Source organism: Bufo bufo, chromosome 1 (genome assembly GCF_905171765.1).
Source record: "Bufo bufo chromosome 1, aBufBuf1.1, whole genome shotgun sequence".
NCBI lineage: Eukaryota > Metazoa > Chordata > Amphibia > Anura > Bufonidae > Bufo > Bufo bufo.
Window position 1 is genome coordinate 725,600,406 of NC_053389.1, and position 14,346 is coordinate 725,614,751.

The 14,346-nt window shown below is 46.9% G+C and overlaps 1 protein-coding gene across 1 annotated transcript in view; it reads left to right on the top strand.

Annotated features, from left to right (window-relative positions):
* The first annotated feature begins 8,916 nt into the window (after positions 1–8,916).
* Positions 8,917–14,346, top strand: part of LOC120987016 (prolactin-releasing peptide receptor-like) — a 168,971-nt gene continuing 163,541 nt past the window's right edge. Inside the window, exon 1 of the mRNA XM_040415674.1 lies at positions 8,917–8,934. Within this exon, the coding sequence (XP_040271608.1) occupies positions 8,917–8,934 (18 nt within the window). The remainder of the gene's footprint in view (positions 8,935–14,346) is intronic.

Below are 14,346 nucleotides of genomic sequence, written 5' to 3' on the forward strand. Positions count from 1 at the left end.
CCAAGTGTGTTTTAGCCAAGGTAGCGTGCACCTGCGTTCTTATATTCACTTATTGTGGAGGTGCTGGTTCGTTTATTTTTTCCCCATTGTCACTGCCACTAGGGGAGTGGCTCCCCCTGGTGGTGAGATTGAACCGTGCACCACCAGCCCATTTACCATGTGCTTTTAATTAGATAGCTTGTACAGCTGTATTCTACCCAGCCCATACTGCAGGCTCACAACCTGGGAGAGGCATGTGTAGGATGCAGCTTGGTACTACTTTGCCCAGATTGTAGGCTGTAAGCCCAGGAGAGGCATGTCAGAGTAGGACCCATCTGATTAGAAGCGACCTTGACGACCGGTAGATGGGCCCGAAATATTTTTGATCAATTATATTCGCAAAAAGCTTCTAGCTGCATTTGCAGTAAGTATGACCCCCAAGCATTTATTCTTTTAGTGTTTGCTTATATCTTTGCGCAATTGACTAGCAGAGTGCTGTTACCTGTAGTTCTACGTATCCAAGTGTGTTTTAGCCAAGGTAGCGTGCACCTGCGTTCTCATATTCACTTATTGTGGAGGTGCTGGTTCGTTTATTTTTTCCCCATTGTCACTGCCACTAGGGGAGTGGCTCCCCCTGGTGGTGAGATTGAACCGTGCACCACCAGCCCATTTACCATGTGCTTTTAATTAGATAGCTTGTACAGCTGTATTCTACCCAGCCCATACTGCAGGCTCACAACCTGGGAGAGGCATGTGTAGGATGCAGCTTGGTACTACTTTGCCCAGATTGTAGGCTGTAAGCCCAGGAGAGGCATGTCAGAGTAGGACCCATCTGATTAGAAGCGACCTTGACGACCGGTAGATGGGCCCGAAATATTTTTGATCAATTATATTTGCAAAAAGCTTCTAGCTGCATTTGCAGTAAGTATGACCCCCAAGCATTTATTCTTTTAGTGTTTGCTTATATCTTTGCGCAATTGACTAGCAGAGTGCTGTTACCTGTAGTTCTACGTATCCAAGTGTGTTTTAGCCAAGGTAGCGTGCACCTGCGTTCTCATATTCACTTATTGTGGAGGTGCTGGTTCGTTTATTTTTTCCCCATTGTCACTGCCACTAGGGGAGTGGCTCCCCCTGGTGGTGAGATTGAACCGTGCACCACCAGCCCATTTACCATGTGCTTTTAATTAGATAGCTTGTACAGCTGTATTCTACCCAGCCCATACTGCAGGCTCACAACCTGGGAGAGGCATGTGTAGGATGCAGCTTGGTACTACTTTGCCCAGATTGTAGGCTGTAAGCCCAGGAGAGGCATGTCAGAGTAGGACCCATCTGATTAGAAGCGACCTTGACGACCGGTAGATGGGCCCGAAATATTTTTGATCAATTATATTCGCAAAAAGCTTCTAGCTGCATTTGCAGTAAGTATGACCCCCAAGCATTTATTCTTTTAGTGTTTGCTTATATCTTTGCTCAATTGACTAGCAGAGTGCTGTTACCTGTAGTTCTACGTATCCAAGTGTGTTTTAGCCAAGGTAGCGTGCACCTGCGTTCTCATATTCACTTATTGTGGAGGTGCTGGTTCGTTTATTTTTTCCCCATTGTCACTGCCACTAGGGGAGTGGCTCCCCCTGGTGGTGAGATTGAACCGTGCACCACCAGCCCATTTACCATGTGCTTTTAATTAGATAGCTTGTACAGCTGTATTCTACCCAGCCCATACTGCAGGCTCACAACCTGGGAGAGGCATGTGTAGGATGCAGCTTGGTACTACTTTGCCCAGATTGTAGGCTGTAAGCCCAGGAGAGGCATGTCAGAGTAGTACCCATCTGATTAGAAGCGACCTTGACGACCGGTAGATGGGCCCGAAATATTTTTGATCAATTATATTCGCAAAAAGCTTCTAGCTGCATTTGCAGTAAGTATGACCCCCAAGCATTTATTCTTTTAGTGTTTGCTTATATCTTTGCGCAATTGACTAGCAGAGTGCTGTTACCTGTAGTTCTACGTATCCAAGGGAGGAGAAGCAGGCAGAACTTACAGTGCACAGGAGGCAAAAAGCAGACTGCTAATGTATCTGGAACCAAACATCCACCATGCACGGTCACATCTGGCGCTCCCAGGACGCCGGCACCTGGCTCCGCAGTGTGGGCTTTTTTAATGTGTCCGCTGCTGACAAAAGTGTTGCCATCTGCAGCCTGTGCGGTCAACGCATAAGTCACGGCAAGCCCAACACTCACCTATGGACCACCGTCTTAAGAAGGCACCTGGCCTCCCATCACTGAGCCCAGTGGCAGCAACACCGTCAGAACCCACAAAGCCACACTCCCGGCGCTCACCGTCCTGCCTCTTCTCTTTCTCTCTCCTGCCAGTTATCCTCCACTCCACCTTCCACCGTGCCGTCGTCACGTTCATCTGGCAAAAGGCAGGCTTCCTTGCCCCAAATGTTCGAGCGAAAAAAGATGATGACGCCGGATAACCCTCTTGCAAACGGCTGACCGCTGGCTTGTCAGAACTGCTAGCCCGCCAACTACTGCCATTTAAACTGGTGGACTCGGAGGCCTTTAGAAAATTTGTGGCCATTGGAACACCACAATGGAAGGTCCCGAAAGGAAATATTTCTCCCAGAAGGGCATCCCAGAGCTATATGGCCACGTTCAGCGGCAAGTGATTGTATCTCTGGCACACAGTGTCACTGGGTGCCCACTGGGTGAACCTGGGTGTCATGGCCGAGGATGGGGAAAACCCTCAGCCGTGCGATGCCCGATGATGTTATGGCTGCTCAGCCAGGACAACAGGATTAGGGAGCAGGTCACCTCCTACAGCGTCCCTAACCTGACCCTAACTCCTAGCTGCACGGGCCGACCTTTAAGGTAGGAGGACCCGTGCGCAGGAACCTCGGATCCCTGTCTCACCCTCCGGCAGGTCCCTGGACTAGGTGTCAAGATTAGACAACCTGTTCCTTCTGAATACGGAGGAACAGGGGTCTCAATGGCCAAGCTGCAAGGAACAAGGGAACTAAAACAGACTTACGGATATGGCAGGCGAACTAAATAGTTCCACCTACCTGCCACAGCCTTGCTGACTGAATCCCTGTGCACACAGGAATCCAGATCCATAAGCTGCACAAAAGAACATAGGAAAGTCCCAACAAAACATCACATAGACATCACACACAACATAACATAAAGTAAATGTGACATAATGTTTATGACCACAAGGGTGGCTCTCACTGGCAGATAGAATACAACAGGAGGCTGCTCCAGCTAAGCATGGCTGAAGCAACCTCCAGACCTGGGATAACAGTGAGGCTATATAGGCCAAGAAGCCACACCCAACAGTCGGACACACTGGGAAGGGAGTTAACCCTTCCAGCACCAGGGAAGGGAAACATAAATTAAAAGGGAAAGTGTCCAACACCGTAACACACTGTGGCTGTTGCCGCAGGCAACGACATGGGTGGCAACCATGTCCTGGGAGTCAGCCCAAAGGCCGGGACACTGCCACCACATGTACACACTACAACCAAACGTTGCCACGGGCAACCACAGTGAAGGGAAGATGTCAGTGCACACCAAACATAAAACAGAGTGCACACAGACATACAAAAGTGCATACATACACGCACACAACTCCAAGGAAACCGCACACATAGCTGTTGTCCGCGGCAACCGCACTTGAGGCAAACAACATTATGCCTCCAGCTGCGGTTGACACTACAACCCAAACCGCGGGCAACTGTATGCGGCTCCCAAGGAGTCACGGCCATAAACATGGTCGTGACATTGGGTGAACGGCCATCAAGCATGCAACTCGTGGCACCCGTGTAGATTTGGTGTTACTGCCACAGATTGCATGCAGGCCTGCCTCTTCTTCTCCTCCTCCTACTCCATCATCCCTCTCCTCCTCGGCTGACTCCTGCTTTTCCGATGCTACCGTCTCTTCCGCTGCGCCCCCCAAGATCCCCAGAACCTATTTGACGTGCCAAGTGAGATGTTGCCATGCTGTGCTGCGTCTGCTGTGCCTGGAAGCCAAGAGCCACACCGGTCCTGCACTCCTTTCAGCTTTGCGGCCACAGGCAGATCAGTGGCTAACCCCGCTCAATTTGACAGTTGGTAAAGTGGTGTGCAACAACGGTGTGAATCGGCTGAGCGCGCTGAAACAGGGCAAAATGTGCATGGCACACATCCTGAACTTAGTCGTGCAGCAATTCGTTGCCAAATACCCCAGGGTCCAGAATGTCTTGCGGCAGGCCAGGAAAATCTTTGGCCTCTTTAGAAGATCTTACACGGCCATGGCTCGCTTGCTGACATTCAGACGTCTGATTTGTGACTGCCCGACGCGATGGAACTCCACCTTGGATATGCTTGATAGGCTTCTCCAGCAGAAACGTGCAGTTAATGACTACCTATACGAACTCTGCAGCAGGACAGGTTCTGGGGAGCTTGTTTTTTTTTACCGCGCCAGTGGCTGCTCATGTGCGATGCATGCAGACTTCTACGGCCATTTGATGAGATCACCAAACTGGTCAGTCGCAGCAAGTCTGCTATCAGTGACATCGTACCTTACGCCTTCTTTCTGGAGTGTGCATTGCGTTGTGTCATTGATCAAGCCGTCAAGGAGCAGGAACAGGAAGATGAGGAAGTCGCAATGCTGGATGAATTACCAGGGGGGCTACTCCATCTGAGAAAAGTCAACAACAGGAGTCTGAAGAGGAGTCAGAGGAGGATAGTGCCAGGGCGGAGGAAGAGCAAGAAGAGCATGCTTTAAACGTTTCTGGGATCCCTGGTGTTGTCCGTGGATGGGGGAAGGAGAACGAGGACGACATTATCTTGGATGATGAGCAGGAGCTAGGCCACTCCACCACTTCCAGTTTAGTGCAAATGGGGGCCTTCATGCTCCAGTGTTTGAAGAGGGACCCCCGTATAAAATGCATAAAGTGCAAGGACCAGTACTGGGTGGCAACGTACTTAGACCCCCGGTACAAACACAAAATGGCGGAAATGTTACCACCATCACAGAGGGCTGACAGAATGCAGCACTTCCAGGCCTTGCTTCGAGAAATGCTGCATTCTGCTTTTGCGGGCGCTGGCAGAGGAATTTCAACTCACAGAGAAACAGTTGTGGGTACCAATCCAACAGCGCATGGAAGAAGAGGGCGGTTTGAAGATGTGTTGGTCACTTCGGATATGATATCATTCTTGCAGCCAACCCATCGACAGCCGTCCTCTGGATCCAGCCTCAGGGAACGCCTAGACCGATAGGTGTCCGGCTACATCGGGTTAACGGCCGATGTGGACTCTCTGAGAAGCGATGAACCCCTGGACTACTAGGTGTGCAGGCTTGACCTGTGGCCAGAGCTGGCACAATTTGCCATGGAACTGTTGGCTTGCCCCTCTTCCAGTGCCCTGTCCGAAAGGACGTTCAGCGCAGCAGGGGGGATCGTGACGATAAGCGCACTCGCCTAGCTCACGACAGTGTGGACTACCTCACATTTCTAAAAATGAATGAGGCACGGATCTCTGAGGAATTCAACACATGTGATGTCGACCATGTTTGATTAAAATTCCTCATGACAGCCCACAAATATCCGCCACCACCCAGAACAAATCATGGTCCCCTTTTTGGGGCTGTACTGGCCGACAGTTACATTTTTATCCTGTGACCGCCTAATGTACCTCCAACCACAGAATCCCAAATTCTTTGCTGTCAGGTGAATGCCTATTGGTTAATTATTGGGGCCTGTACTGGCCGACAGTTACATATTTATCCTGTGAATGCCTAATGTACCTCCAGCCACAGAATCCAAAGTTCTTTGCTGTCAGGTGAACGCCTTTTGGCTAATTTTTGGGGCCTGTACTGGCCAAGACAGTTTTATTTTTATCCTGTGACCACCTAATGTACCTCCAGCCACAGAATCTAAAGTTCTTTGCTGTCAGGTGAATGCCTATTGGCTAATTTTTGGGGCCTGTACTGGCCGACAGTTAAATTTTTATCCTGTGACCGCCTAATGTACCTCCAGCCACAGAATCCTACAAAGTTGTGTGCTGTCAGGTGAATGCCTAGTGGCTAATTTTTGGGGCCTGAACTGGAGTGGCAAGTTCTCGCAACAATACTTATTGCACCAATCACTAAATATCTCATGAGACCTTATAAAATGTGAAGATGTGTGTACCATGAAAAAATTAATCTTATCATTAGAGATTTTTGCAATGGCGCTTTTTTTAAACACTCGATCCGCATATATAGGGATTGTTAAAACATGCATGTGAAATGTAATCAAATACACAGCTTTAATGTCAAATTACTTATAGTGATCAGAAATTCTTCCTCAACGTCGAGAAAATTGTTGCCAACCATCTTTTCTGATCGCATCCAACTTCGGCCTGGTGGAAACCCAGTTGATGTAGTAGGCCACGCATATTTTGCGCATGCGCATAGGCGAAAATTACATTGCCGATATTTCGTATTGAAAAAAATAAATAAATCGAGATCGCAAATTCTAATAATACAGTCGTGGCCAAAAGTTTTGAGAATGACACAAATATTAGTTTTCACAAAGTTTGCTGCTAAACTGCTTTTAGATCTTTGTTTCAGTTGTTTCTGTGATGTAGTGAAATATAATTACACGCACTTCATACATTTCAAAGGCTTTTATCGACAATTACATGACATTTATGCAAAGAGTCAGTATTTGCAGTGTTGGCCCTTCTTTTTCTGGACCTCTGCAATTCGACTGGGCATGCTCTCAATCAACTTCTGGGCCAATTCCTGACTGATAGCAACCCATTCTTTCATAATCACTTCTTGGAGTTTGTCAGAATTAATGGGTTTTTGTTTGTCCACCCGCCTCTTGAGGATTGACCATAAGTTCTCAATGGGATTAAGATCTGGGGAGTTTCCAGGCCATGGACCCAAAATGTCAACGTTTTGGTCCCCGAGCCACTTAGTTATCACTTTTGCCTTATGGCACGGTGCTCCATCGTGCTGGAAAATGCATTGTTCTTCACCAAACTGTTGTTGGATTGTTGGAAGAAGTTGCTGTTGGAGGGTGTTTTGGTACCATTCTTTATTCATGGCTGTGTTTTTGGGCAAAATTGTGAGTGAGCCCACTCACTTGGATGAGAAGCAACCCCACACATGAATGGTCTCAGGATGCTTTACTGTTGGCATGACACAGGACTGATGGTAGCGCTCACCTTTTCTTCTCCGGACAAGTCTTTTTCCAGATGACCCAAACAATTGGAAAGAGGCTTCATCGGAGAATATGACTTTGCCCCAGTCCTCAGCAGTCCATTCACCATACTTTCTGCAGAAGATCAATCTGTCCCTGATGTTTTTTTTTGGAGAGAAGTGGCTTCTTTGCTGCCCTTCTTGACACCAGGCCATCTTCCAAAAGTCTTCGCCTCACTGTGCGTGCATATGCGCTCACACCTGCCTGCTGCCATTCCTGAGAAAGCTCTGCACTGGTGGCACTCCGATCCCGCAGCTGAATCCTCTTTAGGAGACTATCCTGGCGCTTGCTGGACTTTCTTGGACGCCCTGAAGCCTTCTTAACAAGAATTGAACCTCTTTCCTTGAAGTTCTTGATGATCCTATAAATTGTTGATTGAGGTGCAATCTTAGTAGCCACAATATCCTTGCCTGTAAAGCCATTTTTATGCAACGCAATGATGGCTGCACGCGTTTCTTTGCAGGTCACCATGGTTAGCAATAGAAGAACAATGATTTCAAGCATCACCCTCCTTTTAGCATGTCAAGTCTGCCATTTTAACCCAATCAGCCTGACATAATGATCTCCAGCCTTGTGCTTGTCAACATTCTCATCTGAGTTAACAAGACGATTACTGAAATGATCTCAGCAGGTCCTTTAATGACAGCAATGAAATGCAGTGGAAAGGTTTTTTTGGGATTAAGTTAATTTTCATTGCAAAGAAGGACTATGCAATTCATCTGATCACTCTTCATAACATTCTGGAGTATATGCAAATTGCTATTATAAAAACTTAAGCACCAACTTTTCCAATTTCCAATATTTATGTAATTCTCAAAACTTTTGGCCACGACTGTACATCTGGTATGTCACTGTCCATGTTGTGGGACTATTTGTGCACTTCTAGTAAGTATTTGGTGGCTGCAAATATGATCTGAAGGTATTCCAGGTTCGCCTGCCTTTAAAGTAAATGGGGCCCGCCGCCAACTTGCGGTTCGCGAACATTTGATCGCGTTCGCGAACCGTCCTGGCTGATGTTCGTCCATTACTACCAGCAAATAGCTGCTGTGGGGAGAAATAGAGCACTGCATACTGTTACTAAGGATGCTGTTGCATCACCAAGGGACGTAGCTTAACAGTGTGTCTTTCCCAGCACATCCACGATCAAGCCGGAGATTGTGCCACTGGAGCCCGGACAGATGAGTTTGTGACAGCAGTGATGTTTATTTTTTATTGTTTATTTATTTTTATATGTAAAATTAGGAAAGGATGATTTAAACCTTTAATATTTTCTTTTTAAAAAATTACTTTGATAACGATAACTTTTAACCTCCTTAGGGGGCTAGAACCTCGGATCTTTTGGTCCCTAGTCCCATTCACCCTAATGGATATTCTATTAGGGTGAATGTGATTTTGACATGCTCCCTACTAAGATATGTCACATGCACAGCTTAGCAGGGAGCTTACCATGGGAGGCCTGGGAAGAGCCAAAAGCATCCAGGCTGCCATGGTAACCAATTAGATCCCCGCAATTGCACTGGGGAGGGGTCTAATCAGAGGGTAAGGAATTATCTGGATTTCTACATTGTTGGCCAATAAAATGTGATCTGATTGTGTTTGTCTATAACTGTGACAATGAATTCTAATATGCTCCAAAATATTGGAGAATATAGGGTCAGCAGTCAATGACCTCATGCTGAAGACATGTTGGGGGTTGCAACAAGACAATGACCAAAAGTACACAAGTAAGTCCTAACCTTAACCTCTTAAGGACACAGGGCGTACAATTACACCCTGATGTCTGAGTCCTTAAGGACACAGGGTGTACAATTGGATTTAAATACACTGGCTTGAGCACACAAGGTATTTGGCCGAACACTGCGATGTGCCGAGCATCACCATGCTTGAGCCGAACTGATGTTCGGCCGAGCATGCTCGCTCAACACTAGTTATTTGATGACCAGCACAAAGTGAAAGTGACCCTTTGTGACAGAATAGCTCAATGTTTTTAATAAAGGCCAATTGAAAATATAATTTTTGCCAAAAATTAGTGAAATGCAATCATAAACAAAAAATTGCCACCAAAGGTCTACATAGTCTTTAAATAAGTGTTTATGACCTTTTAGTAATTTAGCACTAAGGTTTATTAAATGACGAGCACAAAGTGAAAGTACCAGTCACACAGTTAGAAAAATAGTTAACCTATTGTGACAGAACGGTTCAATATTTTTAATAAAGACTAATTGAAAAAAAGATTTTTAGCCCAAAATGAGTAAAATACAATCATAAAAAAAATGTCCCCAAAGGTGTACAATAATGTTGAATGAATCGGACTTCGGATCATAAATCTGAAGTTGATGCATTCTAACTAGGGATGAGCGAATCGACTTTAGATGAAAACCTTGGAACCGAACCTGAGTTTGGGAAAAGGTTTTTAACAGTAGAAATACATTTTTGAAGTTATTATCCGAAGTCTCACGAGACTTTGTGAAGTAATAACTTCAGCTCATCGGAGCCACTACATTCTAATACTGTACGGAGCGCTCGCTCCATACAGTATTCCAACGAAGTTTTATGCGAATTGACTTCGGATGTTTCATCCAAAGTCGATTCGCTCATCCCTAATTCTAACACTTTGTTTTAATGCTGTACGGAGACTTGTCTCCCTACAATATTACCATGTATTGCCTCCGTTGAGGCAAAATTCATTTCACCCGAAGTTGCATGAGACTTCGGCGAATGAATTCGGTATTTAGTTCTACATTTTTAAAAACACTTCAAATTAGCAATCTGAAGTCAGGTTTGGTACCAAAGTACCCGAGTTCGGATTGCAAATTTGAAATGTTTTTGAAGATGTAAAACTTAATACCCAATTTATTCACCAAAGTCTTGCATAACTTCCAGTGAAAAGAATTTTGCCTCAACGGAGGTAATACATTGTATTGCTGTACGGAGTCTTTAACTCTATCAAGATGCTGTAGCATGACCTGAAGAGAATTGTGCTTGCAGGTCATCCCAGAAATATTGTTGGCCTGAAACCTGTTGGCAGAGAAGAATAGCCCACCATTTTCCCTCAATGTGAAAATGTTGTTTTACTTAATGGAAGTAATTGCTGGGATCTACATGTTATTAACCCCTTAGTGACCAACAATACACATTTTAACGGCAGTCATTAAGGGGCCATAGACTGGTTTGCTGCCTTTTTACGGGGGTGGGGCACAACTGTAACATGTTAGCTGTGCTCCTGCTCTAATTGCCTGGACAGGCAGGAGTGCAGATCCTGCCATTTAACCCCTTACATGCCGTGGGCAATAGTGAAAAATAGCACTGAACCCTTAGCCCATTGTTTGGGCTAAGGCCCAAAAAAAAACAGGAGTGGATCCAAAACATAGATGACACATGAATTAAATATTTGCAAGTCTTCTGTGTATTGTACCCACTCCTGCTTTTGGCTACCAAATCATAAGCCAATTCTGATGCAAAATAGGGACAGGCCTTACAGCTGCTATGGGCCTTACAGCTGTTACATAGACAGGATCCATTGTGTGTCTCATTTTATCTTCCTTCTGACAGATCAGAAGAAGGTTCAAATAAATGGTGATGTCATCCAGGCCAAAAAGTCAAAACAGTGGGCCAGTCATAAAGTGGGGAGGATGGGAATAGCATGAAAAGTTCACAGAGTGGCCCAGTGACAGAGTGATGAGGTCGCAGTGGCAGCATGAGGAGACCACAAAGTAGCCCAGTGACAAAGTATTGAGGTGGCAGCAGCATGAGGAGACCATAGAGTGCCCAGTGACATAGTGGGGAGGGGGAAGCAGCATGAGGAAACCACAGAGTGGCCCAGTGACAGAGTGGTCAGGTGGCAGCAGCAGCATGAGGAGACCACAGAATGGCCCAGTAAAAGAGTGTTGAGTTGGCAGCAGCATGAGGAGACTACAGATTGGTGAGGTGGCAGCAGCATGAGGAGACCACAGAGTGGTGAGATGGCAGCAGCATGAGTAGACCACAGAGTGGCCCAGTGATATAGTGGTGTGGCAGCAGCAGGTGGAGACCACAGTGGCCCAGTGATATAGTGGTGTGGCAGCAGCAGGTGGAGACCACAGAGTGGCCCAGTGACAGAGTGTTGAGTTAGCAGCAGTAGGAGGAGACAACAGAGTGGCCCAGTGACAGAGTGTTGAGTTGGCATCAGCATGAGGATGTCACGGATGAAGTTAGCAGATAGCTGAAACATATAAATAAACAAGCGACTGGCTTGATCCCAAACTAAGGAGCTTATAGGTGAGCCCTATAAAACCCTAAGACCTCTCCCTGACTGCTATGCAGATGCAAGGGTCTGTATGGTAGACGATTGCATGCCAGCGTACCTAATACTGTGCGACACCTGAAAACCCTATAATAGTGAGGGGACACGACCACCGGCTCCCTGCACTTAATAGGGACGGAGTCAGGGTCACCTAGAATCAAGCCAGCAAGGAAACACAATAAAGTAAATGACTTATCTGAACAAACAGCAGAAGCAGCCTCCAGCAGTGAACACCTCATCCAGGAAGTAGTATAAACCGCAAAGTGAGGCAGTATGGGAGGGATTATAAAGGAAGACGATTAGTCGAAATAAGTGACACCTGGCAGAAGGAAAGGAGATGAGAAAGTGAAACCAAAACAAAGAACATCCTACAAGAGGTAGAGAATAACGTCTGCCAGATCTTCTCACAGAACTGGCGGTGACAGAGGAGACCACAGAGTGGTGAGGTGGCAGCAGCATGAGGAGACCACAGAGTAGTGAGGTGGCAGCAGCACGACAAGACCACAGAGTGGCCCACTGACATAATTTTGAGGTGGCAGCAGCATGAGGAGACCACAGGAGGCCCACTGACATGGCGGTGAGGTGGCAGCAGCATGAGGAGACCACAGAATGGCCCAATGTCAGAGTGTTGGTTGAGGTAGCAGCAGCATGAGTAGACCAAAGAGTGGTGAGGTGGCAGCAGCATGAGGAGACCACAGAGTGGCACAGTGACATAGAGTTGAGGTGGCAGCAGCATGAGGAGACCACAGAGTGGCCCAATGACATAGTAGTGATGTGGCTACAGCATGAGTAGACTAAAGAGTGGTGAGGTGGCATAAGCATGAGAAGACCACATTGTGGCCCAATGTCAGAGTGTTGGTTGAGGTAGCAGCAGCATGAGTAGACCAAAGAGTGGTGAGGTGGCAGCAGCATGAGGAGACCACAGAGTGTTGAGGTGGTAGCAGCATGAAGAGACCACAGAGTGGTCTAGTAACAGAGTGGGGAGGTGGGGGGTAATACCAGTACCAGCTGAAGATGGTGGGTGACAGTAGGAGCACCTGGCAGCAGGGGTGTGGCATCATGCGGCTGGCAGTATCAGAATAGTAGCTGAAGCAGGTAGCCAGAAGAAACAGGTCTCTTTTGAGAAAGTTTAGGTGTGGCACCTTGGATGATCTAGTCTGATGCATCAGGCACTGGTGTGTGGAAATCCTGGCACATTTGATTCATCTTCACAAAGTTCAGTTTCTCCACATTTTGTGTGGACAGATGAGTTCTCCTTGGGGTAACTATGGCCCCCGTCACACTAAACACCCGCTCTGATTCCACACTGCAGGCCGGGCAGGAAAGCTTGTCCAGGGCAAACTTGGCTAGTTGCGGCCACAAATTAACTGCCCAGTAGTCCAGGGGATCTTTAATGTGGGGTGGCAGGGTGCAGTCCAAGTATGCCACAACCTGCTGGTTCAGGTTCTGCTCTATGTCTGCATGCTGCTGCTGTTGAGTACTTTCTTCACTAGGCGGGTGAAAAAAACTGCTCATCAGCGACTCTAGTCTTAAGTTGCTGCTGATGGAGCTGGTATTGCTCCTGCCCCACCCCCAGCAGCCATGGCAGTGGAACGTGAGCGCAGAGGGCCCCCCGATCAGACCTACATTAGGATGGGCGATGGCACACATAGACAGCGGCCAACTGACAACATAGGATGTCTCGATACTAGTTCAGTTTGTCCTCCCTCTCAGTGGATGTAAAAAAGGCCCCCATTTTTGACAGATAGCGGTGGACTAACATGGTGGAGAGCCAGTAGTCATCCCTCGGCAGTGGTCATCCTCTGCCAAATGGTGACAATTCGGGTGTCACTGTGCAAGCAACTGAGCATGCATCAGGCCATTTGAGCAAGTGACTCGGATAGACTCCCTGCCTCCATCTCCACTGCATACTGCCACGGTGTAACTTGGTCATCTGCCTCATCTTCCTCATCGCCCTGTAGCTCCTCCGGCTGCTCCTGCTCCTCCTGCTCCTCCTCTCCGTTCACCTGTGTAGAAAAAACACCCATTTCTCAACGCATTGCTTGTCCTCCTCCTCCTCTAGTTCAGCCCCCACAAGGCTAATGTGGCCATGAGATGTAGTCGCTGTGTCTCCTGTCCCCTGGCCAAACATATTTATCAGCATCTGTTCCAGGACATGAATCAGTGGAATGCCGTAGTTCATCCCGTAGTACTGGCGATTGACAAATAAAGTGGCCTCCAGAGATGGCCGAATTTTCAGAAAAAATTTGCTTCAATCCGAATATATTTGCAACGAATCTTGATACAAAACGTCTATTTACGAGCTGCATAGAGCTTTATATGGCTGTAGAACACTGTGCCTTGCAGTAACACGCATAGGGAGTGGGCTGGGGTGGTGAAATAATATTGTCGGTCAGTATGACATGCATATGACAGGCGCCGCTATTAGAATCACTTCACACTTCACTTATTTGGGCAGTCACGGGGCCCAAACTGACCAAATAACTCAAGTATTAACTCGGCCTTACAGGTCCATGTTAACATCAAGAAGAAGCACACTCCTTTTACACCCTTGTCAGCTGATTCCACATAGATGTCTACAGAACCTGTTCAATTAAACGCTTATACAATTAGAGAACCCCGACAGAGTGGAGAGGGTGTCAGCAGTAAGTTTGTGTTGAAGTCATTATTTTTCCCTTCCTCTGATCCATCAGAACAATAACCCACAAAAAACTGATCCTGTCTGTTGAGCATCCGCCTTCACTCCGTCAGCATTTGCTCAATAATCCATCAGTATTGCTAATGCACAAAATAATAATTTAATATTGTAAAATCCGGTGTCTCCATGATAAATGCAGCGTGGGGGCCCCGAGTC